The sequence below is a fragment of the Ambystoma mexicanum genome, chromosome 3p (assembly GCF_040938575.1).
Source record: "Ambystoma mexicanum isolate Mex_15411 chromosome 3p, UKY_AmexF1_1, whole genome shotgun sequence".
NCBI classification, from domain to species: Eukaryota; Metazoa; Chordata; class Amphibia; order Caudata; family Ambystomatidae; genus Ambystoma; species Ambystoma mexicanum.
Genome location: NC_090925.1, coordinates 196,738,604 through 196,765,314, shown reverse-complemented (window position 1 = coordinate 196,765,314; position 26,711 = coordinate 196,738,604). Strand labels below are relative to the sequence as shown.

At 48.4% G+C, this 26,711-nt stretch overlaps 1 protein-coding gene across 7 annotated transcripts in view; it reads left to right on the top strand.

Moving 5' to 3' along the window:
* Positions 1-26,711, top strand: part of PTPN6 (protein tyrosine phosphatase non-receptor type 6) — a 583,776-nt gene that overhangs the window by 275,807 nt on the left and 281,258 nt on the right. For all 7 annotated transcript variants that reach the window (XM_069650624.1, XM_069650626.1, XM_069650621.1 and 4 more), the window contains 2 exons: positions 10,119-10,241; positions 10,342-10,536. In XM_069650624.1, coding sequence (XP_069506725.1) covers positions 10,119-10,241; positions 10,342-10,536 — 318 coding nt within the window. The remainder of the gene's footprint in view (positions 1-10,118; positions 10,242-10,341; positions 10,537-26,711) is intronic.

Sequence of the window (26,711 nt, the reverse complement as noted above, 5' to 3'; positions counted from 1 at the left end):
GCTGTGGTTTCTGATCTCAGGCATGATAGTAGGTTGTTAGTAGGTTTCTCTGCCCTGCATAAGGGCTGTAATTGTTGATCCTAGGCATAGTAGGTTGCTCTACCCTGCATAAGGGCTGTGATTGCTGATCCCAGACATAGTAGGTTGGTCTGCCCTGCATAAGGGCGGTGATTGCTGATCTCAGGTGTAGTAGGTTGCTCTGCCCTGCATATACGCTGTGATTGTGATCTCAGGCATAGTAGGTTGTTAATAGGTTGCTCTGCCCTGCATAAGGGCTGTGGTTGCTGATCTCAGGTATAGTAGGTTGTTCTTCCCTAAAGCACTAGATGTCTTCGGGCGTAACATGCTAGCCCTCATGAACCATCCATGACTAGTCTTCACCGGACCCGTTGGCCACACTCTTGGTTCATCTAGAGATGGTGTTGGGGTTTACGTGTAGCTGCCAGGCTGGCCCTACACACAAGTGCAAGTCGCTGGACAAACCAAACATTGAAAAGTGGAGGACTCCAAGCTCGAGTCTGGGGGCCGCCGCGGAGGGGGGTGACAGAGGCCATAGCCGTGGAGGGTGTCATTCTCTAGTCTGATACGTTGAACCCTCTCCACCGCACATGCATGTCCCCCACCACCTATTGCCCTGATACGCAGCTCACCTGGGACCACTGATATGCTTCCAATATTATTGGGAATTTCCCAAAAATATTTTTCTTTTAAATGATTTTATTATCAAATAGGACAAGAAAGCAGAATAGAGATCACGCTCAAATACTAATCATCACACATATGGTTCTTCCAGGCCCTTCCTCCCAAAGGTGTCCTTGCCCGGTTTCATTTTTCCCAATTTTAGATATATATATCACAACCAGATCTGAAAGCAGATGTGGTGGGGGAGGGTGGCCCGGAAACAGAGAGATAAAGGTGAAGAGCTTAACATTAAAATGTAAACTTATTAAAAAAACGGCATCCTGCCCAGCATGCTTCACTCCACGCCTGGATCCCCACCCATTGAACATCACCAGAGTTCCTGCCGCCCCACAATGCCAGCTGTCTTCCCGACATTACCCTGACTTGCTCGCGGGCCACCCCTTCTGTAGTGGTCCCACCATAGGGCTCTGCCGGTGCAGCCAAACACACATTGACCTCCATCCCACACAGCGCCCACTGGTCATCACATGTCGTAGTGCGTGGACCTCTCGTAAAGCCTCTTTCTTTCCCTTGACAAGTCCCTCAGGTCGAAACTCTCGGTACGGTTTATTCTCTCCGCCGTATTACACTGCAACTCCTAAAATGAATCCATTTCTTATTTGGCGCAAAAACATTTTGTTCAAGATCAAGTCTTTTTTAGGTGTGACTCATGAATAGAAATCTATCACCAGATGGTGAAGCAAAGCTCCAGGCATAGAGTGAGTAGAGGGAGAGGTGGTATTGTGGCAGAAAACTTCACCTGAGCATTGTGGCAGAGGTAGAGGCGCCATTGTGGCAGGAAGCTTTACCTGAGCATTGTGGCAGAGGGAAAGGCGGCACTGTGGCAGAAAGCTTCACCTGAGCATTGTGGCAGAGGGAGAGGCAGCACTGTGGCAGAAAGCTTCACCTGAGCATTGTGGCAGAGGGAGAGGCGGCATTGTGGCAGAAAGCTTCACCTGAGCATTGTGTCAGAGGGAGAGGCGGCATTATGGCAGAAAACTTCACCTGAGCATTGTGGCAGAGGGAGAGGCGGCATTGTGGCAGAAAGCTTCCCCTGAGCATTGTGGCAGAGGAAGAGGCGACACTGTGGCAGTGTTGTAAATCTCCCCCGTCTCACCTGGGATCGCATCTTGCTCTGTTCCGCGGGAGGATTCCTCTTGTGGACGGACCGGGTCTTGTATAAGCTCGCTCGAGTCTCGTCCAGCTGCAGAGCGCGTTCAGAGTTCCGGGAAGGTCGCTCTTCCAGGATGTCCAGAAAAATAGGTAGCGGTTGCCAAGAATGGGGATTCCAGGAGCAGATTAGAGGGAAGGGGTGAAGGAAGGAAGAAGGAACCAGGATCTAGGAATAGTGGATTCGCCGAACAGCACGCACACGTCAAGTCACTACCTAATGATAGCGTTGAGACGTGCAGGGCTGCAGGGGCGTGGCCAATTTATAGAACGTGCCGTGTGCGACGTGGAAGCTGGTGTGAGGCAAGTCACCTGTTGCGGCCATGTTTGGAGTAACAAAGAATACAAGCCCCGGCGCGATAAGGACCAGGAAGTCCAGAAGGGACAAGTTCTATTGGTCATGACAGCATGCCTCCTCCGAAGACCTGTTCCACCAGGTTTGCCCGGGTGTATGAGATGGAATCTTCTAAGCAGTCGAGGGGTATTTAAGTTAGAAACTGGTTCCCAGGTTCTCTCACTATGAGGGTATCCTTTCCATTCAACCAGGTATTGAAGTCAACCCCGTTTATACCTGGAATCGCATATTCTGGACACTTCATATTCCAGCTGATCGTCCACAACAACAGGACTGGGTCTGCAGGATTTTCGGGAGGATTGGATGTAAGGTTTCAATAGGGAAGTGTGAAAGACTGGGTGTATCTTCTTCCAGGAATCGGTTAGCTTGAGTCGGAATGCGACAGGATTGATGACTTCCTTTATGGAAAAATGTCCATAGTACTGAGGGGCCAATTTGTTTAGCCGTTGATGTCACGGTAATAGTTGCGAGGACAACCAGACTTGATCACCAACAGAATAAGAGGGCGCTGATCTTATTTTGGAATCCACATAGAGATTAGTGCGTCTTTGAGCCTCTTTCAATTGTTCCTTGGCTTCCTTTTGTATGTTGATGAGAGTCTGTATCCATGAGTCGAGAGTAGGTACTGGAGTGGGATGTGGAAGAACAGAAGGTAAAACGGACGGGTGAAAACCTTGACTGAAATAGAAAGGGCTGACCTTGAGCGCTGAGTGATCAGAATTGTTGCAGGCAAACTCGGCCAGGGGTATGAGGAGAGACCAGTCATCCTGAACCTTGGTGGCAAAACAACAAAGATATTGCTCCAGAGTTTGATTTACACGTTCCGTGGCCCCGTTGGTTTGTGGGTGATAACCTGATGAGAGAGCGCGTTGGATCCCTAGAATACGACACAGATGTTTCCAGAATTGTGAGACGTATTGTGGTCATCGGTCCGATATGATCTTGGAAGGAAGTCCATGAAGAGGGAAAATATGTTCCAGGAAGATTCCAGCAAGTTCTGAGGAGGATGTAGTTTATACAAAGGTGTAAAATGAGCCATATGGGTGAACAGGTCTATGGTTACCATGATGGTTGTGTACCCTTGCAAAGGTGGGCATTCCACAATGAAGTCTGTAGCAATAAACTCCCATGGTCTTCTTGGCAGCGACGGTTGCAGTAGAAGACCCGCCGGTCTCTTGTTATCATGTTTGTTTTGACTGCAGACAGTACAAGCCTTGACGTACTGTTGTACGTCAGTCTTCAGTCGAGGCCACCAAAACTGTCTTTGTATAAGACGGAGGGTGTTAGTTATACCACGATGACCGGAGTGAAGGGTATCATGGCAGAGGTTTATTACCCTGTGTTGAAGTTTCTGCGTAGGAATGACCAGTGCATTGTCCTTGAATAGATATTCTTTCTTGACTCTTAGATTCCATGGATTCTTCCTTGAAATTTCCTTCCAGAGGTCAGAGGACCGGGTTTGCACTAGGATTTCTTCCAGGAGGTTGATTGCTTGAGCTACAAAGATAGTTTGGGGAAACATCCTAGGATAGGCCTTGTCCTCAGTGGCTGCGTAGTCAGGACGTCAAGATAAGGCGTCAGCAATCATGTTTTGTGATCTGGGAACATGAGTGATTTGAAACTGGTACTGGGCAAAGAAGTAGGCCCAACGGGCCTGACGACTGTTCCTGCACTCCAACAACTGTAGGATTTGGAGATTCCGATGATCTGTGTGGACCTGAACTGGATATCTAGCACCCAGAAGCAGGTGTCACCATTCAGTGAAGGCTTGACGGATGGCCAAGAGTTCCTTCTCCAGGACGGAATAGTGTGTCTCACTGGGGGTTAGGGTTTGTGAAAGGTAAGCAGTGGGGTGTTCCAGTACATCCTCAAGTTCCTGTTTCAAGACCGCCCCTTTGGTGTAGTTAGAGGCATCCGTTTTCACTAGGAATGGGCGATTTAGGTCAGGCTGGGTCAGGATGGGGGCTTGCGTGAACTCTGTCTTCAATCGTTGGAATGCTTTATCTTGCGGTGTAGACCAGATAAAGGGGGTGTCTTTCTTCAATAGAGCAACGATCGGCTGAACGATCTCGGAAAAGGTAGAAATAAACTTCCGGTAGAAGTTGGCGAGCCCCAGGAAGGATTGCACTTGTTTCACAGATGTGGGAGCGGGTCAAGCCAGTATGGCCTTTACCTTTGAAGGGTCCATACCAATTCCTTCTGGGCTGAATCCTAGGTAGTGAACGGAAGTAACGTGGAACAAGAATTTTTCGGGCTTGGCTAACAGTTTGTGTTCACGATGTCGTTGTAGTACTGCCTTTACATGTTCTTCATGTTTTAGAGGATCCTTGGAAAAAATCAATATGTCATCCAGATAGACAATGATGAAGAGGAACAACATATCAGAGAACACCCTGTCCATAAAACGCTGAAAGACTGCAGGAGCATTGGCTAGTCCAAAGGGCATGACTAGGTATTCATAGTGACCAAAGGGTGTTCTAAAGGCTGTTTTCCATTCGTCCCCTTCCCGGACACGGGAATGGACGGCACCCCGGAGATCCAACTTCGGGAATATTACGGCTCTTCTCACAGCTTCCAGGATATCTGAGATCAGGGGCAGTGGGTACCGATCTTTGAGGGTGCATTGGTTTAAGCCTCGATAGTTGAGGCAAGGTCTGAGTACCTTGGTATCCTTCTTGGGAACCAAGAACAACGAAGCACCCGCTGGGGATTTCGAGGGTTTTATGGTACCGTTTTCAAAATTGGTGTCTAGGTATTCCCGAAGGGCCTTTTTCTCAGGTTCGGAAAGAATGAACATTCGGCCGAAGGGAATTACAGCTGAGGGATCTGTATCTATGGCACAGTCTTCGGGCCTGTGAGGGGGTAAGGCTTGGACTATGGCAGTAGAAAATACATCAGCATATCCCTGATAGGCCTCTGGAACTTGCATGATATTGGAAACCATGAGTGGTGTTTCTTGGTCTCTTGGTGGTTCTTTAGGAGTTATCGAGGAGGGGTCCAGAAATAGACAGTGGGACATAAAGAACTCTGAGCCCAGGAATAATTATCCTGCTGTACAATTGATTTACGGATTGTGCTTTTGTGACCAGGGCATACCCAAAACCATGGGGTAATGGGCTGACTTAATGATGTCGAAAGTAATCCGCTCTTGATGATGGTTTATGGAAAGTTGGATCTCTTTAGTCTGCAGGCTTATGGGTCCTGAATAGAGGGGTCTTCCGTCAATTGCTTCCTCCGGCTGCATGGTGTTTCGTGTCTCATACGGAATATGATGACTAACAACCCAGTCTTGATCAATGAAAATTCCCATAGCTCCGCAAACCACCAAGGCCAGAATGGGATAGGTCTTGTCTTTGGAGGGCGAGAGGAAGGCCTGTAGTATCACCAAACTGTTTTGTCCAGGAGAGTTCAAGGATGGAATTGATGTGGAGCAAACATCTCTCACCCGACACCTCGCTCCATGTAGGATCGGGAGCTGGCGTTTCCCAAACGCCGTGGAGGGGCTAGAGGGCATTCTCTAACAAGGTGTTTATCCGAGGCACAATACATGCACAGGCCTGTGTGGATTCTTCTCATCCTTTCTTGAGGGGAAATAGGCCCACGGAAGGCTCCGATTTGCATGGGTTCTGGATCTATGTTAGGGGTTGGGGCAGAATCGTTTTAACAGAGGTCTCAAGGGAATTCTTTTGAATGGGTGTCTTGGTCTTTCTTCTTTCAGCCTTTCTTTCCTGGATTCGGAAGTCTATTTGCATGGCTAGATCCATAAGAGCCTGGAATGAACTAGGACGAGCCACCCGGGATAATTCATCCTTAATGTCCTCGTTTAGACCCCTGCGAAATAAGAGTGAAACTTGCTTCTGAGGACCAATCCGCTTCCTTGGCCAATTGTTTGAATCTAGCAACGTACGTTAGCATATCCTGAGTACCCTGTCGGAAATCTAGTAAGCGTTCCTGAGTACTAAAAACCTGTTGTGGGCGGTCGAACATAGTCTTGAGTGCCTGAATGAATCCATCATAATCATCCAGGAGGGCATTCCCTGAGTTGACTAAGGGAGTGGCCAGGTCAATGCGTTCCCTCTGAGGTGCGAGATTATGAAGCCCACCTTCGCCCTAGAAGTTGAAAAATAATAGGGCTTAAAAGTAAAATGCACCAAGCAGGAATCCAGGAATCCACGTAAGGATTTTGCCGATCCATCATATTTGTCTACCACTCCACCCAGTAACACACTGTCCTTGTTAGCGGGGTCGCGAGTCAAAACAAGCTGCCTTAACGCAGCATTCTCAGCCTTTAAGTTCTGTACTTCAGTTGTGAGCTCTTGCATGCCACGCATAAGGTCCTGGACTGCTTTCTCCATAGCAGTATCAGTGTCGGTCGTTGGGCGTCTCAAACTGTCGTAAATCTCCCCCCGTCTCACCTGGGATCACTTCTTGCTCTGTTCCGCGGGAGGATTCCTCTTGTGGACGGACAGGGTCTTGTATAGACTCGCTCGAGTCTCGTCCAGCTGCAGAGCGCGTTCAAGTTTTCGGGAAGGTCGCTGCTCCAGGATGTCCAGAAAAATAGGTAGCGGTTGCTAAGAATGGGGATTCCAGGAGAAGATTAGAGGGAAGGGGTGAAGGAAAGAAGAAGGAACCAGGATCTAGGAATAGTGGATTCGCCGAACAGCACACACACGTCAAGTCACTACCTAATGATAGCGTTGAGACGCGCGGGGCCGCGGGGGCGTGGCCAATTTATAGAACGTGCCATGTGCGACGTGGAAGCTGGTGCGAGGCAAGTCGCTTGTTGCGGCCATGTTTGGAGTAACAAAGAATACAAGCCCTGGCGCGATAAGGACCAGGAAGTCCAGAAGGGACAAGTTCTATGGGTCATGACAGGCAGAAAGCTTCACGTGAGCATTGTGGCAGAGGGAGAGGCGGCATTGTGGCAGAAAGCTTCACCTGAGCATTGTGGCGGAGGGAGAGGTGGCATTGTGGCAGAAAGCTTCACCTGAGCATTGTGGCGGAGGGAGAGGTGGCATTGTGGCAGAAAGCTTCACCTGAGCATTGTGGCTGAGGGAGATGCGGCATTGTGGCAGAAAGCTTCACCTGAGCATTGTGGCAGAGGGAGAGGTGACAGAAAGCTTCACCTGGGCATTGTGGCAGAGGGAGCGGCGGCATTGTGGCAGAAAGCTTTACCTGAGCATTGCGGCAGAGGGAGAGGCGGCACTGTGGCAGAAAGCTTCACCTGAGCATTGTGGCAGAGGGAGAGGCGGCATTGTGGCAGAAAGCTTCACCTGAGCATTGTGGCAGAGGGAGAGGTGACAGAAAGCTTCACCTGGGCATTGTGGCAGAGGGAGCGGCGGCATTGTGGCAGAAAGCTTTACCTGAGCATTGTGGCAGAGGGAGAGGCGGCATTGTGGCAGAAAGCTTTACCTGAGCATTGTGGCAGAGGGAGAGGCGGCATTGTGGCAGAAAGCTGCACCTGAGCAGTGTAATACATGGAGAGGCGGCATTGTGGCAGAAAGCTTCACCTGAGCATCGTGTATTTGTATTTATTAATTTTATATAGCGCTTTACGCCAAATTACTTTACATTACAACAACAAGAATACATTAGAAGCATGAGTAACAAACTTGAGTCATATAATCAAAAACAGTATGCAGAACAATTTCCTGAAAACTAAGAACAAGATAAAAATAGAGGAAGAGTAAGAGGAAGTAGTAAGGAGCTGTCAGGAGGGAGGATGAAGAAGGTGAGATTTTAAGGAGGAGTGGAAGGAGGGGTAAGAGGAAGTGGAGAGGATAAGAAGAGGTAGAGAGTTCCAGCGTAGAGGAGACGAGAAGCTGAAAAGATCGTAAGCGGGAAGGAGCGCAAGGAGAAGGAGGAACAGTGAGGAGGAAGAGGTCAGCAGAGCGGAGGGGACGACAGGGGGTGTAGAAGGAGAGGAGGGAGGAGAGGCAGAGAGGGTCAAGATCATAAAGAGATTTAAAGACAAGGCAGAGGAAGTTGAATTTAAGTTGTGAGTGAAAGGGAAGACAACCAAGAGATGAAAGCAAAGAGGAGATGGAGTCATAAGGCGAGAGAAAGCAGAGGGTACAGATAGCGGATTGATAGAGGGATTTGAGGGGGGTGAGATGAGAGGTAGGGAGGCCAAAGAGGAGAGCCGAACAGTAGAATAGATGGGAAAAGATAAGGGAGGAAATTACGAGTTTGGTAGCATGGAAGGGGAGAGAGGAATGGATTTTACGAACATTGAAGAGGTGATAGCGACAGGCTCGGGAGGTAAGAGAAATGTGCTGAGTAAGTGAGAGGTTAGAGTCGAGGTGGAGGCCAAGATTGCGAGCAGAGGTTGAGAAGGGAAGACTGGTAGGGGAAAGAGGATAAGAGGAGGGGGAGAGGGAGGAGGAAGAGTGTTGGCAGGAAAGAATACAACCTCAGTCTTGTCAGTGTTAAGAGAGAGAAAGTGAGAAGACATCCAGTTTTTAATAGCTGTGAGACAGGAGGAGAGTTTAAGGTGGATTTCAGGGGTGATTGTGAAATTGTGGCAGAGGCAGAGGCGGCATTGTAGCAGAAAGCTTCACTTGAGCATTGTGGCAAAGGGAGAGGCAGCATTGTGGCAGAAAGCTGCACCTGAGCACTGTGGGGCAGGGAGAGGTGGCATTGTGGCAGAAAGCTTCAACTGAGCATTGTGGCAAAGGGAGAGGTGGCATTGTGGCAGAAAGCTTTACCTGAGCATTGTGGCGGAGGGGGAGGTGGCAGAAAGCTTTGCCTGAGCATTGTGGCAGAGGGAGAGGTGGCATTGTGGCAGAAAGCTTCACCTGAGCATTGTGGCTGAGGGAGAGGCGGCATTGTGGCAGAAAGCTTCACCTGAGCATTGTGGCAAAGGGAGAGGCAGCATTGTGGCAGAAAGCTGCACCTGAGCACTGTGGGACAGGGAGAGGTGGCATTGTGGCAGAAAGCTTCAACTGAGCATTGTGGCAAAGGTAGAGGCGGCATTGTGGCAGAAAACTTCACTTGAGCGTTGTGGCAGAGGGAGAGGTGGCAGGAAGCTTCGCCTGAGCATTGTGGCACTTTTCTAATTGTCTCGCTGTCTTTCTCCCTCACACTCTCTCCCTATCTTTCCACCACAGTCCACCTCTTGAACCGCCCATTCCCTCTCCCACTCCTTAGCCATTGCTGCATCCCACCTCGTCCCTTCTTTATTTTTATTGAATTTGTCTTGATTTCTGTAAAGCTTTCAGTATTTTGGATTCGGTATTTATATATTTATTTGTCCTTTCTTTATTGCTGTATTTATTGTATTTTAGTGTATCTCTATTCCACTCTTTGACTGTCCTGATCCCCTTTGGTTCTCATCACAGTCAAGGAGTTGGGGCTAAAAACGGGCTTCACTACACGTTTGGTGGTACTACGGCAGTAAATCTGCCGAAATACAGCCAGACTTCATTACCGTTCCCACCACCTGGTCCTGTGGCTTTATCACGTGGTGGTAGGGCGGCCTAAATCCCCATTTTTGGGGTCCACAGGAATTCCCCGATTTTTGGAGGAAAAGTGGAGGATTTACCTCCTAACACGGCAGTTCTGTAAAAATGGCGGTAATTCCATAACTGCCCAAAAAAGTGGCGGTAAGGGAATACCACTGCTTTTTTGCTGCACCACCGAACTCGTGATGAGGCCCATTAATGTGTGTTAAAGACAAGGATAAAAATGAATGATGCTAACAATCCATAACGAGTGATACAAAACCCTCTCTGCTCTGTGTGTGTTTTTGAATATATATTGTGTTTGCACATTGTTCCCTGTACAAAACATGAAAACTACAAAGGCACAAATCGTGACATGAAAAGTTTAAGACCAACCTTTTCTGGAAGTTCTCTTTCCTCCTCTCGCGTTGTGCATTTACCTTTTTCTCTCTCTTTCTTGGTCTCTACAGATGGTTTCACCGCGACATCACTGGCTTGGATGCCGAAGCCCTGCTGAAGAGCCGCGGGATACATGGCAGCTTCCTGGCCCGGCCGAGCAGCAAGACTCAGGGAGACTTCTCCTTGTCTGTGAGGTAAGGGATTAGCTCTGGGTAGCCACTGTCCTGTTGGCATTCCTTTTGTAGTGACCTGGCTTCTCCCACTAACCCTATTCTTCTTCCTCTGACCTCACAGGGTAGGTGACGTCATCACCCACATCCGGATCCAAAACACAGGGGACTATTATGACCTATACGGGGGCGAGAAGTTTGCCACGCTAACCGAGCTTGTTGAGTTCTACACAAAGGAACATGGCACCCTGCAGGACAAGGACGGCACCCTCATTGAGCTGAAGTACCCTGTGAACTGCTCAGACCCCACCTCGGAACGGTAAGGAAAGCCCGAAGAAGGCTCAAACCTGAATTCGACTCTGGTGAACAGATCTTTTTTTAATATAATGACGATGTGGAAGGAACCAGAAAAACATCTCTTCTGGATCAGCAGTGATAGGATTGAGATCTTGAGTGAAATGAGAAACTGGGAATAGCCCTGATATGCAGAGATCTCTGTCCAACTGCTCACCATTGCCCGAGCCAGAAACTCAAAATGCTAGTGTGGGCCAGTTTTTGTGGTCAAAGTGGGACACTTTTTGGCCAATGTGGGCCAGTTTGATGAGTTACTTTACTGTGTGGCTAGTAATTCTGACCAGTGTATACATATTCTTTAAAATGCACAATTGGAATCACATTTTATTTTTAAAAAAACCTCCCCCATGGGCACTAATGAAACAGTCTGTCACAAAAGGAATAAATTGCCATCTGCAACTGTGGACCAACTTTTCATTGGTGCCCGAGACAATGCTATGCCCCAGTCCGACCTTGACCCTTGCCTCACCTGAACTAGTGCAAGCCGGCCCCAAATTTAACTCTACCACAGGTGCTGGCAAAGGTCACAATGCAGTATGACAAAGCCCCATGTTGGAGGCTGGAGGATGTGACCTGGGTGGCATTTGGACCTGGAGCAACACCCCCCACTGTGATGCAGACCCTAGAGTGGGTACACAGAGGATCCCCCAAACACTCCACTTTATCAGCAGACGTATGCCCATAGTTGCCTCCAGAAAGCTGGTCACCCTCTGCCCATTTGGGCCGGCCCAACCTGAGAATCATGCAAACTAGGAGAATAGTTATTCCTGAGATAACGGGCCAAATGGTCACCAGGTAGCCTCGGGAACCCCTGCTAACTCGCTCCGGTACCCCAGGAGGTGGCCAGGGCTGTCACAAGGCTATCTGAGGCCCGGGACGAAGGATATGCTGAGGCTCTCTCCCTATTTCTTGCACCTGCCCAGCAGCGCCCTGAAACAGAGATAAGCGCTATACCGCTATCAAGCAACACAACATAACATTGACAGAAAGTGACTTCAGTGCAAGGGAGTCAATTCATTGTTGGAGTTGTTCAGTTTTGGTTTTGTTTTACACGGAAGGTCATGCTAAAATACAGGAGGGATTTAAACCTCTGTGATGCGCATGAATAGAGTGCTTGATGCGGACCCCTAGTGCTGTCCAGGCCTATCCATTGTACCCCCTAAAGTCAATCAAGTTGCACCAAATTATGCAAAAGCAGTCGTAAGATATATGTTGTCTTTATATAGTGCTATGGACTGGTAGTTTCCTGGCTAGTGAGCTAACCCCAGCACTTGATCCCTGTGTAAGCGTCGGTGAATTTGTTCATACCATTGGTAGCCCTACCAGTGATCCTGCTAGAGTACTAAGAGGAGACTATGATAGGATATGATGTGCATTTATGACGTGCCTGTACACAAGTGTTTCTAGGCGCGACAGGACAAGGAGGGGGAACAAAGGGAGGACAAAATAACGATCATACTAGGCCTTGTGCCACTCAGATCGTGCATGTTCGGGGACGAGGGAAGGGGATAAGTGCCAGGGGGGAGAGGAAAGGGGAAGTGCAGTTAACTCACAAGTGCAGCCAGCGGGTGGCTCATAAGTGCAGAGAGAAGGGACTGCAGGGTTGCAGATACAGACCCTTAAGTGCTAGGGAGCCCGGAGGCAGTGCAAGGGCAACTGGACATGCAGGAGCCTGGGCCCTAGTTTAGAGGTTGACCAGGTGACCAGTGCACATAGCAGTCAGGTGCATCAGCAGGGCAGAGGAAGAGAGAACGTTGAAGCGAAAAGGAAGGTATTGAGTTGCTTCCGGAACCGGAGGTGGTTCTGCTCAAGTTTGAGAGAGGCAGGAAGGCTGTTCCAGAGGGAGGCCCCAGCCGAGGAGATAGCTCTGCCCTCACCTCGCTGCCTGGAGGAGCATCTGACCCTCAGAGAGTTGGAGGTGGATGAGCGGAGAGCTCGAGAAGGAAGATGTTTTGAAAGAGAAAGCCAAAGCCTTGTGGATGATGCAGAGGGTCTTGAAGTTGATCCTTGCAGCCACAGGGAGCCAGTGAAGATATTTCAGAGCTGGAGAGATACTATCCCTGGGCTTGAGGCCGCCAAGGACAAGTCTTGCAGTCCTGTTCTGGATAAAGTGTAAGACTCTAAGAGTAGAGGCAGGAAGATTTAGAAAGAGGCTCTTGCAATAGTCCAGCCTAGAGAGGGCCAGAGCTCTGGAGACAGTGAGCTTCTGGGAGAAAGTGAGGAAAGGAAGAATGCCTCTGAGGAGGTGCAGCTGATAGTTTGACTTCTTAGAGACGTCACAGATGTGAGGAGAGAAGGAGAGGGTGGAGTCGAAGATGACACCAAGGTTCTTAGACTCACAGGAAGGAGCAGGAAGAGGGCCAAGAGTGGGCGGCTATTATAAGGAGAGATGTGGGAATCACAAGTTGGAATCATGAGGTAAGGGACAGATGGTTGTGATTGGTGGACTGATGGGGAGGAAACATGCGGAGGAGCATAGACGGGGGGAGTAGACCAGGAAGAGAAGAGAAGGTGAAGGAGTTGAAGATGGGCAGGGTGAAAGAGGAGAGGAGACCATTAGAGGAAGAGGGAGGTGCAAATGTGAAAGTGTTGAAGGGGAAAAAGCAGGATTGAAAAACATCAGAGAAAGAAGGAGGAGTGGAGGTGAAAGAGTTGAAGTGGAGCAGGAAGCGGGAGAAGAAGAGAACATAGAACGAGGGAGGAAGGGAGGTGACCAGGAACAGCAAAAATGAGCAGAGTAGAATCTTAAAAAAACGAGAGAGAGAAATAGAAAGAGAGCATGAGAGAGATGCAGAACTGGAGGAGGTAAGGAGAAGTAATGCAGAGGTAGGGATGAATCAAAGATAAAGGAGGTGTAAGCTTCTGGAGAGACTCCTAGCTTGGAGGAGAAGCAGTACTCTGGCAGAGCCTCAACAGCCTATCAAGGGTTTAAGCCTGGCAGCTGCAAGGCACAATGGGAAGTGTCTGACGCCCGGCCCACCATTAGATGCCCCAAGGTACTAGAGGTTTGACAAATTGACAGCCTACATGGATGCCAAGCAAGCAAAGATGTGCAGGGCACTTAAACCACATCGGATGCAGGTTACCTTTAATCCACCAGGAGAGCAGAGTCCAAGGGCAACCGAGGGCAACAGTCATGTAGAAAAGCCAAACTTGTTTCTGTGTTCCTTGTATTCCCACCAAGTAACCTAAGCATTTAGCTTTCCCAATAGAACTTGGCTTCAAGTTTTCTATCGATGCCTTTGGCCTTTTGGCAATAGATACATGATACGAGGTTACAATCCAAGTCAGAGCATTCGTAAAAAATAGGGTAGAATGCATTAAGTATTAGCCACATAAAAAAGGTTGCGATGGATGCATTGTGTGGTATAACGAGTCTTCAAGGGACCCAGGTTAAGTCTACAGGATGCCAGGCAACAAGTTAGATGGGTCCCCGATACAAGGGCAGGAGGGCAGAATAGGGCAGAGCGCGAGGAGGACTTGGTCAGTTAGCAGGTTTTTTCAGAGCCAGGGGATGTAGGCACATGCCATCGATGCCTGATGTCCACCTGGACCAGGCCGCCACCAATGGGTCCATCCATGCTTGTGGGAGTCTGGAACCAGGCAATGTCCACTTTGAAATGATAAGGTAGCCTTACTGCAAAACACGGTCATTGCGGTTTGCCCTCAGAGTAGCACACGCTTGGTGTGAGAAGATGGCCAGTGTCAGACAGGTTCAGGAGCGAGCTCAGACCAGCACTAATGATGTGGATTCAATTTAGTGTAACTAATTGTTATATGCTTGACTTTTCCTACTCTGGTAGTGGGTGAGTGGGGCGTCGAGAGGGGCATGACCATGCATACAATATGGCTGGCCTATTGTAAATGTACCACATTTAGAAATAGGACTCTTAATTGATTCTCACTCCATTGCCTGTCCTTGGCTGTGGAGCTGGAGCAGGGTTGCTATATAATAATATTAATAATATTATTTATCGTCACGTTTTGTGATAGAGGAATGAGTGTCCACGATAACAGTTAATACTCTTTAGCATTAGAGAAAGAACAGGTATCCCAACAAAACAGAAATTTCCCATAATGCTTCTATCAGTTCTGCATTTTTGCATTCCCCGCTCATTGGTACTCATTTTATGACTCCCAGAAGGATGAAAGGCCGAGTCATCCCATCCAGGGTAATTGATATAGGTGGTCTGCAGTGTATTAACTCATTGAGCTATTATATGAATTATTTCTGGAAGGGTAGCCGTGCAGTGGGCATATAGCCTCCCTGCTTAGAGCCATGGGGGGCATAGGTGGGGCTTCTCTCAGAAGGAATGGGGTGTATTTTCAGCAGTGCTTTAAATGGAGAGAAAAGAAGTGCTTTCGGCGCCGGCTGTTTCCGCGGGGCACCTTGGGCACAGGTCTCTTTTAGGCACACCATGTTGTTTGCAGGGAATGCCCAGTGAGATTAAGTTATGTGCCAAGGAGCACACACTTTGGTAAAGCAGTGCACCTGAGATCCTTTCACACAAACTTCCATTTCGTCGTTATGCATTGTGTTGCGAGAATTTGAATGTCTATCTATATTAAACGAGACTTTCTTTTTTGCGTAGCAAATTAGCAGATGTTATAGCTGTGGCTGTGGGCTCTTGACGGGGTAGCAGTTGAAGTAGTCTCAGAGTGCAAATACTTAGGCATTAGTTTGGATAACAAATTGCGTGGAATAAACCATTTGGAACCAGTAAAATGAAAACGGACACAATAACGGGCTCTATTGGTACGCCTGCTCATAAGGGTGGGGGCTATTTTCCTGGGGCACGGATTCATTTGTATTATGCAAAGACCCCCCCCCCATCATCCTATATGAGGCTGAAACTTGGGTTTTTAACAAATCTGCCCGAGACGTTCACATTGGAGCGTTATGTACTAAAGAGACTGCTGAGACTGGCCCTCCCCGCCCCAGTTCTTCCACCGAAATGATTTATTTGGAATTCGAAGTGGTAGCCATTCATGTGTCAGCTACATCTCTGTTTCGGTAATTGGCAGCGGCTCCAGCTGACACACTGATGAGCTTATTACATGAAGTGATCTTATCTTATCTGGAGCAAGAAGCAACATAGTGACAGTGTGGTCTTCTGCCCATGGCACCAGAGTGCGCCTTCAGCTGGCCGGTTAACAAATTCAAAAAACACACGAAGAACAGACCAGTTGAGCACAGCTAGGAGCAATTCACTATTGACTTGGCCACAAAACACGAGCTACGCAGCATTATTGCAGCATTATTTGCGGAATACACTCAGGTTAGAGAAGTAACACCGAGATATATTACAAAATGTGTGGGATATAGTTTGGCTTGGCACTCTGGAAGACTAAAATTCTACATCGTGGGAGAGTGGGGGCTTGGAATAATAGACCGACGAGGGGGGGCAGGCAATGTCGACTGTGTGGGGAAGAGTGCTTGGACTCTCTCAGACACCCCTTGCCTGGGTGCCTTTCTCTTCAGCACCTACGGATGAATGCTCAAAAAGCAGCAGGTCTCTGGGGGTCAACATCGGCAGATGCGACGCGGGCCATGTTTATGAGGAGAGGTTGTGAAGCGTGTATTGTATTTTTCACCATTTTTTGGCAGAAGATTGCCAACTTGCTGGACATATTGCCATGAGGAGATGGTGTTACAGATGCTGTCAAAACATTTGGAACATGCATCGTGGCCTATGTTTGATATTACAAGCTGTCTAACCCGTTTATTTTTACTGCCATGTCATACGTGGATTTTATTCTGGAATTGGGTTTTAGGTTTTGATTGTGTTGTATTAAAAGCTGGCTTTTGCTAACTGTATAATACGGTAATAGAAATACAAATAAATATAGCTGTAAACTAAGCTTCAGAAGGGGAGTTTTATTAATATTTGCTTTCATTGCCTAATACGAAATTCGGTAGGTAACTGGAGCAGTATGCCAGTTTTCAGTCGAAAACGTTCCATCAGAACTCCAATTGCTTAAACATTTACATATTAGAACAGGCACTGCTATTAACAAACACATCTTTAAGAAGAAATTGCTCAGGCTTCCCAATCAGTCCCTGCTCCAACAAGAGACACCACTGTTAACAGGTGATGCCCACTTAGCGAAACCGTGTTCCGCGCCTGGTGTGCTGAGAGAACAGTGGGCGCATGTTTGTCTCTCCTTATGTTCTGCAGGGAGGGCCCTGAAGGAGACATCATGGGCACTGCGTGTGGTGGAGAGCAAAGGCTGCAGAAGCTTAGTCCTTTAAGTTGCCATGAAGGGAAATGAAAAGCTTCCATACTTGAGTACAGGTACTCTTTCAGGCGCTGAGAAGCGCAGGTATGCAAATGCTCAACATTAAGAAGTGTAGGTACTGAGGGCGGGTAGCGCCGTCCCATTTAAAGCACTGATTCTCAGGTGGCTGAAAGCAAGGGGCAATCTCTGTTCTGCGTTCAGGGTTTCCGCACTTATGGGGTAATGTCTACTTGTCGTAGGAGGACACCTGCATGTCCAAGGAATCGTTGGGCTGGCCTCTCTGAAGAATTACTCACCTTCAAGAGTAAGCGTTTTTCAAAGCCCATTCAATACTTGGCGCCTATGGACAACCCTGCATGTCGGTTTCCATGCCAACACCATCATTAGCCCTTCTGGAATTACGCTCGTTTGTGAACAGTGCAACTTCAGCTACCCCCACCACAACGCCAGGCTCGCCCCCAGAATTGGCTCCAATTGCAATGGAATAGAAGGTGCATGTTCTTCGAAAGCTTGCTGATCTTTTCTGAGAAACAACAGGTCATGGCGCCCAGCACGCGGGACGGAAAAGCCAGAGCATAGGTTTTATGAGGTATGCAACACTGATAAGAGATAAACGCAATCAATAAGCACACGGAGACACATGCAGCGTATGCCAGTTCTCTTTTCTTTTTATACTGCAACTGGCAAACCTTAGGCGGTAGCTCCGCCTACCTCTGCTCGCAATGAATAGAGGACTGGGACACACATTAAACATAAAGATGGGACACTACATCAGGAGCAGAAAACAATTTATAGCAGGTGCTGCACAGCGCCCCCAAATGATCTCACGGGGTATAAGAAGTTGCAGTTCTACCTTTAAAATGTCTCCCAAACTCAGTGCAATTCTGGACTGGCAGATCGACTCCCCCTTCCGCAGTTCCAAGGGCTGCAGTGTAAAGCACACAGAGCCAGCGTGGAAATCCTCCTCGGGGACTGCTGCAATGGCTGCAAACATCAGGTGCCATTGGGGTTTACACGCAATGCCCATTCCACCTCTGGCCTCTCTTGTCTGATCCATTGCACCACACACCACGGCTGGCAACTTCACCATGCCAGCCGATGAATGGCCTCTTTGGACGGGTCCCTTGCAGGTAACAGGCAGGCAGGGTTCTCAGGTAAGCGGCGTGCCTCGTTGTTTTACTCCCTAAAATTAGACAAATACCCCAAACCAAGAAAAATCAGGGAGCACAAGATCAGCCGCTGACTGCCTCGTGTTGCTGCCTGCACTGCTGTGTTGGTGTGTTCAGGCCAGAGGCAACAGCAGTGCATGCCACAAAGACCAGCTGTACCATTCTTATCTGAAGGGGACCTAAAGGATTATACAAATATAGTATGTTACAACAAAAATATCTCACCTTTTGAAAATTAAAATGTATTTTACATGTCTTAAAGGTACCCCTGCTTACAATGTAAACTACTTTCTGGACTCCCTGAATAATCCTTCCACTCCCAACTTTCAAAAGTATGGGGTAAAATACTCCCACCTCAAAATCTTATATGAACTCGTGAATACTGGTAACTTTCCGTGCCCAGTCAGTCTATGGCCTCTCTGGAATGAGCACCTCTGGGTAACGCTGTAGGTTTGGCTCCATGCTTATTGAATCCGGATCCTCTCTGTATTGGGCACAAGTGGGCTATCCTGCATTGATGCCTATTCAGTTCTTGCCATCTCAAGAATGATTGGGCAAGTATCAGTGCCGGCCAGCCTTCAGGCCCATTCCTGCTCTGCGCTTGCTAGCTACATGCAGAGGTCATGGGTCACGGTCACTGTTAGTTTGCACCCCCAGACAGGGGCTGGCTGATTATCTACTTTTCTACTAGAAGGTTAGCATGGCTTTTATTATTGTACACCGGCTTTGCTCAGGTTTCCCATTAGAGAAAAGAATGGTTGAGTTGTCCCCAAAGCGCAAACAATTTTATGCCAACACAGCATTTGACACCAAAGAAAACACCAACAAGCACTGGCAAGGCCAACAGTTTGGGCTTTTGTGTAGGCATGGAAAAAACACTTGCCGGGCACAGCCGTAGTGATATTAACTGGTCATTGATGGTAGCAGGGGCCAAATGGTGGTACTGGTACCAGGACATCAAATAGTACTGCCTGACAAACGACTAATACTTACACACAAGTGAAAACTGTTGGCTTTGCCAGTGTTTGTTTTTAACAGGACTTCAGCAAAGGACATGCAGAATGCTTATAAATTGAGTGGCTGAAGGCAGGCTTGGTTGTGTCTTGGAGAAATCTTTAATGCATGAGACGTCACCACTTACCCAAATCCTGGAAAGAAGCCAGAGTCATTGGGCCTCATTACGCAGTAGGCGGTAAGGGATTACCGGCACTGGTAAGAGCACCGGCGCCGGTAATCCCTTACTGCCCTACTACGAGGTCCCTTAGCGGGTCCCTTCCCTAATGCCTGGTTTTACCAGGCGTTCTGGAAGGGACCCGTTGAGGGACTTCAGAGCTAGTAACGGGCCCGCTAATGGCGGGCCCGTTATTAGCTCCATCCCCATTCCCATTGAGCCCTATGGGGCCTCAAATGGGAATGGGGAATGGTTCCCGGAATGGGGATTTACCGGGTCCTCTAAGGTCGGAATGACCCTGTAAGTCCCTATTCCGGGAGTACGGACCCGGAATGCGGTAAGGGGGTAGCCATGGCGCTAATATCCCCATGGCTACTGCCTACCGTGTAATGAGGCCCATTGTGTATCCAAAGCCTGGGAAACCACTGAGAGATCCAGCAAACTACCACCCTATCAGCCTACTTTCTGGACTAAGCTTTTGGAAAGGGCCCTTCTCGCCCGACTCAACAACTCTGCCTCAGAAAGGGATCTTCTCAACGAACAATTTGGTTTTCGTAAAGGGAAGCAAGCGACAAACCATCAGCTACTGAGAGGTGTGGACAAAACTATCCACAAATTTATTGAAATTGTCTTCTTGAATGTGGCTCAAGCCTTTGATCGAGAATGGCATAAAGAACTTCTGTACAAGATGATCAACCTAGGATTTCCATAGTATTTGGTGAACTTGATCGCAAGTTACTTGGACGACCGCTCCTTCCACATGACCATGCAGGCAGAGCTCTGAACAACACACCCTATCCATTACTGTTCAACATCTTCATCCAATCACATCCCTACGGCTCTCCACAAAACAGACCTGATGATGTTGCAGTCATCTCACAGTCTTTCAGGGAAAAGGAAGTTGCGAAGAACCTTGAAATGTCCTTGGACAGGATGTCGACATGGTACAGCGACTGGCAGAATGCACTGAACACCAGCAAGACCACTGCTACGCTGTTCATCAAAAGGTCATCACATAGCACCTGTGCATCAGCCTCAACAGAGAAAACATCACGTGGGAGAGCAGCAGCTAATGCCTGGAAGTGAACCTGGACAGCAAGCTCACCCAGATAAGCCAGATCGAAAACGCCCAACAGAAAGCTTCCAGCAAGCTTACAGCTCTGTACCCACTATTGAAGGCAAGGTCCATGTCTATCTGGAGTAAAGTCAACATCTACAAGATGATTAGTGGACCCCCTGACTTTACCTCTCTGACATGGAGCACCTGTGCAGAAACACACCAGACGGCTCTTCAAAGGTGCAAAACAAAGCACTGAAGATAGCGTCTGGAGTCCCACATTTTTACAAGAACAGCAGACTTGCACAGGGAGATGGGCATCGCGATTTTGGATGAACATCTAGAGAAGCTAAACAGATAATTCTGCCAAGGACTGAATCAGAACGCAAATCCTCTGATCAAGAAACTTGTTATGATCACTGCAAATCCTTTTGAACGCTACCCGTAGCCCAACACAGTGCTGCCTCTGTGAAACCATTGCTACTGTTGCAAGATAAGACAGATCAATAAGCAATCCAAACCGGGACTACACTTTCAACCAGAGAATTTGGAGTAATGAGGCGGGGAGAGGCAGAAACTGGCTAGCAATTGCCATAGGGTTTAGCATTTTTTATCTAAAAATCATATTGTCATGCGTGCATTTTTATGGTATGTGGCCTGTGAAGGTGGCCCCCTTTATTGTAAGCATTGAAGACGAAGCCTCTCAGCAACTGTAGACAAGACTATGGGCCTCACAGCTTAGTAAACAATCAACATTGGCATAGGAAAAGGTGGGACACAATTTGGGAGAAGTTGCTTAATGACTTTTCGTTTTGGGGGGATTAAAAGGGAACACATTTTACTTTCTCTCTTGCGTCATAAGAAGGTAAGGGAGGTCCTCACTGGTTCCGACTTGACTTAATGCTGTTAGGAAGGTCCCATTGTGTATTAGTACCCAGCTAGGTGAGTGTGGCGCCCTGCCAGCAAATGGGGAGGCTCCGAAATTGGGCGTTAGCAGATGGTAATCCCGCTGCCCTGAGCTTCCTCAGGGCAAGCAGCCGCCATCTCTCCTCACCGGGGAATGAGGTAAGAGGCTTGCGTTCCCCTCCCCCAACCACCTTGCCTAATATTTGCCTCCATCCCCCCACCCCACTTACCTTAATCCGTTCCTGATCGGGAGCGGACTTGCCGGGTACACATCTGACCCAGCGCATCCACTCCCAATCTGCGGCACACCACCATGAAGAGGGAGAAGTGACTACACATAGTCTTGTTTTATGGCTGCCATGGAAAGGGAAAAGGGACTGCGTACCATCCCTTCTCTTGTTCCATGGTGGGCATTTTTAAATTCCCCTTTTTTTTTTTTTACTAATTTCAATGGCTCCTTTGGAAAGGGAGAACGGACTATGTTCTCCATTCCTTGGCAGCCATTTTTTTTACTTTTTATTTCTCTGTTGCAGCGTTTTGCCACAGAGAAAGAAAATGCTTTTAGTACTCTGGTCTTACAGGCCTGGGTACTAATAGCAATAAGCCCCGAATGGGGGTGGGAAGTGCATTACCACTTCAGGGAATGCCCTGGGATATATCTTCAGCAGGAGCATAGCTGTGGGTCCTGCAACAATTTAAGCACAACTGGATCCACATGTCCCTCCATCCCTCCATCCCCTGCATCCCCTGCCTGCAACCAGCGGTATCCTCTCTCATGTCCTTCCAAGTGTACCGTTGGAAAGAATCCATCTATCCACCCATATTATTGAACTCTATTCCTGTAGCCCGCTTGCCTGCCATTGGGATGAATCCAGAAAGAACACCCCCATTCAAATGAGGATTCCATAAAGGATGTGTAGAAGAATCAACTCATGAACTCATGTACCGAAGGAACACTAGAGTATCTAGACGAACTCAAGAAGAAGCCAGGCCACTAGTATAACCTGACCTCATGCAATAACTCAGTACAGCCTACTCTTATAAGCAGTATCATAATCTACTGCTAATGCCTTGAGAAAGACCTTGTGGCGAAACACGTGTTGGCTGAGAGCTAAGAAGAGAACTACAATACATTTAATGTATGCACACATTAAATATTTTCAGAATCATACAGACAAACAATAACTCATACTTGCCTTGAAATGCAACCATCAAGCAACGCAATTACATACAGTGTGAAGGGTGACCGTATGGGCCGACGTAACACAGGTATATGTAGGCATTTATCAGTGATTCTGAGGTAAACATTTTGTTATAACATATAACCAGTGTATTTGTAAAGCACACGTTCACCCCCAGAGGGGCATCTTGGCGCTATCGACAGATAACAGATTTTAATGTTATCCAACTTTATGGTACTCATTTTATCAACCTCAGAAGGATGAAGGGACGAGTGGACCTGCCGGGACTCAAACCTGTAACCATGAGGTCAAACACAGGGCTTTGTAGTGGATGCATTAGTCAGCTTGACGCTAGACCCAAATGTGCTTGGGGAGGCAAATTAAAATAAAAAGAGCAGATAAACCGAATTCAACAAAAGGCAAGCATACATTTTGCCCCGGATGCAAGTGCAGTGGCAGACAAGGGTTACTGGCATGTACCATTGAAAGCAGACTGCTACCTTTCGGGCTCTGCATCTTCGTAATGTCTCCTTTCAGAAGTTCAAAGTAATCTGAATTAGCAGCCATTCAGGGGGTTGCCTGCCAGTCAGCTCATTCCTTTGCCAGGTTTGCAAACGAAAAGAAAAAAAGCAGACAGACCGAATTCAACAAAAAGGCAAGTCCTAATATTCTGCCAGAAAAATACATCATTAGCACACATTCTGGGGTTGCCGGCTAACCAGCTCATTCCTTTGCCGGGTTTGAAGGGGTAGTGAAGGCCCGCGTTCCGCTTCCCCGAGCCATGAGCTCCATTATCCTCGATGGCCCAGCTTGCCTCATTCTGCCCTCTCACCTGCAAGCCCTCTCATTCTCCCCACCGCTCACCATACCCCCCCATGCCATTCAAACTTTCCAGGACCGCTCGCCGTTTTTATGCCCCTTTCCTTCTCCATGCTGCCATGGACAGCGACAAGGGACTCACTCCCGAGCTCCAGTCGCCTGCCAATGATTGCCACCTTAGACTAGGCGTACCTTCCCTTTCATGAGAGGCCCATGGCTGCACGTGCCACTTCGTCCAAGGGAAAAACATGTGTATACTTCTTCCAAACGCACTAAACACTGGCTTCCTTGAGCCTACCATGGCTTGAGCTAGCAGGACGTTAATGGCCAAGACCACCCACAATGTGGGAGTGAAGACTACATTGCAAGAGTTGATACCTCACGTGGAGAGACAAAAGTGTTGACTACAAAATATCTGAGGGACAGACAGACTAAACAATGCGCTTCATGTCTCTCATTTGGAACATACTAGATCTTACTACTGAGTATATCAGAATCCTACCAGAAACATATTGTGGAGAAGAAGTGCAAGGTTTTTGACCTTTTTATCAGGCTCAGGCCAAGAGCCACACATCTGACTACTCAGAATTTCTGAACAGTAAGATCTCAGATTTTGAGGATTAAGTGGAAGCCTGTTCCTGGCCCCCCCATGCTGGTACTGGATTGTACTCCCCAGTAGTGATCTCCCCATTCCCTGGCTTTAGACCTCAATGCCATGCAACAAAGGTGGGGTGCAAAATGACTGTCACAAGCTAACATGGTTCCAGGTGCAACCCCAGCCGGTACAACCTCCTTTCATCGCGTGACGTTTTTGGCAGGTTTTTTTACCATGAATTTTTTTATCAAAAAAGCCCATCAAATTTTTTTGGGGGGGGGTTAAAAAAAATATATATGGGATGTGGGTTTTTGTTAATAGATAAAAACTGAAAGGGAATGGGGGGTTGGGAGGACCCCTCCAAAAATAAATGAAAAAAAAAATGTGATGGGTTTTTTCTATAAAAAATTTGCAGTAAAAAACCCCACGGAAAAACATCCTGTGATGAAATGACATGGAACCACCCGGCCATCCACAGACATGTGCTGACGATACTCAGCTTAACCTCAAACTAGATGAAAGTGGCGTGAATAACCAACACATTGCCGACTGACTCAACATGCCAACGCATGGATGAAAGCAAACCTCTGTCTCAACACTTGTAGACCCAAGATTCTGCCAGTGGGCTGAGTCCAGGATACACCCCGCTCCCCATCTCCTGTCTCTAAGTAAGGCTAATGTTGTCAGTCAGTCTGACCTCAAGTGAGTTCCATCATTATAACAGCCTATTCTCACAGGAATATGCTTAGGGGTCTGCTGCCTTCTACAGGCCTCACCCAAGAGCCACCTAGTCCGTGCAGAAGCCATGACACACTTCAACAAATGCAAACAGATACATACCAGAATGCTGGAATGAAAAAGCTGCACACAGTTCGAGTAGTACAACATTTTGCAGCCCCCCTCCTGTCTCCCCAGAAGTGTTGAGACCACACCACAACAGCTCATAAGGCGCTATACCGGCTGCCAGTCAATACGTGTGCTCCATAAAGACCTCACTTGTCCTGCAGCTGACTATCCCACCAAACTGTTCCCATACTGCCAGCTGCCCAGATACCTATTGTCGGGCTAACAAAACCTGCTGTTTACCTGTCAATGCTAATGCACAAATTTGGTGGCAGACCCTCCCCCGCAATATCATGGTTCCTCCCTGTATACCCCGCTGTACTTATCATTAGATGAGTTCCTCACACCCCCATGCAGAACTAGCACTACCGCAGCGTGTACCCCGCTGTACTTATCATTACATGAGTTCCTCACAGCCCCATGTAGACCTGGCACTACCGCAGCGTGTAGCCCACTGTACTTATCATTAGATGAGTTCCTCACAGCCCCATGCAGACCTGGCACTACCGCAGCGTGTACCCCACTTTACTTATCATAAGATGAGTTCCTCACAGCCCCATGTAGACCTAGCACTACCGCAGCGTGTACCCCGCTGGGCTTATCATTAGATGAGTTCCTCACAGCCCCATGTAGACCTATCACTACCGCAGCGTGTACCCCGCTGTACTTATCATTAGATGAGTTCCTCACACCCCCATGTAGACCTGGCACTACCGCAGCGTGTATCCCGCTGGGCTTAGATGAGTTCCTCACACCCCATGTAGACCTGGCACTACCGCAGCGTGTACCCCGCTGGGCTTATCATTAGATGAGTTCCTCACACCCCCATGTAGACCTGGCACTACCGTAGCATGTAGCCCGCTGTACTTATCATTAGATGAGTTCCTCACACCCCCATGTAGACCTGGCACTACCGCAGCATGTACCCCGCTGTACTTATCATTAGATGAGTTCCTCACAGCCCCATATAGCGTGTACTCTGCTGTACTTATCATTAGATGAGTTCCTCACCCCCCCATGTAGACCTGGCACTACCGCAGCGCGTACCCCGCTGTACTTATCATTAGATGAGTTCCTCACAGCCCCATGTAGACCTGGCACTACCGCAGCGTGTACCCCGCTGGGCTTATCATTAGATGAGTTCCTCACAGCCCCATGTAGACCTGGCACTACCGCAGCGTGTAGCCCGCTGTACTTATCATTAGATGAGTTCCTCACAGCCCCATGCAGACCTGGCACTACCGCAGCGTGTAGCCCGCTGTACTTATCATTAGATGAGTTCCTCACAGCCCCATGTAGACCTGGCACTACCGCAGCGTGTATCCCGCTGGGCTTAGATGAGTTCCTCACACCCCCATGTAGACCTGGCACTACCGCAGCGTGTACCCCGCTGGGCTTATCATTAGATGAGTTCCTCACAGCCCCATGTAGACCTGGCACTACCGCAGCGTGTAGCCCGCTGTACTTCTCATTAGATGAGTTCCTCACACCCCCATTCAGACCTGACACTACCGCAGCGTGTACCCCGCTGTACTTATCATTAGATGAGTTCCTCACACCCCCATGTAGAACTAGCACTACCGCAGCGTGTACCCCGCTGTACTTATCATTAGATGAGTTCCTCACAGCCCCATGTAGAACTGGCACTACCGCAGCATGTACCCCGCTGTACTTATCATTAGATGAGTTCCCCACAGCCCTTATGCAGACCTGGCACTACCGCAGCGTGTACCCCGCTGGGCTTATCATTAGATGAGTTCCTCACAGCCCCATGTAGACCTGGCACTACCGCAGCGTGTACCCCGCTGTAGTTATCATTAGATGAGTTCCTCACAGCCCCATGTAGAACTGGCACTACCGCAGCGTGTACCCCGCTGTACTTATCGTTAGATGAGTTCCCCACAGCCCTTATACAGACCTGGCACTACCGCAGCGTGTACCCCGCTGTACTTATCATTAGATGAGTTCCTCACACCCCATGTAGACCTGACACTACCGCAGCGTGTACCCCGCTGTACTTATCATTAGATGAGTTCCTCACACCCCATGTAGACCTGACACTACCGCAGCGTTTACCCCACTGTACTTATCATTAGATGAGTTCCCCACAGCCCTTATGTAGACCTGGCACTACCGCAGCGTGTACCCCGCTGTACTTC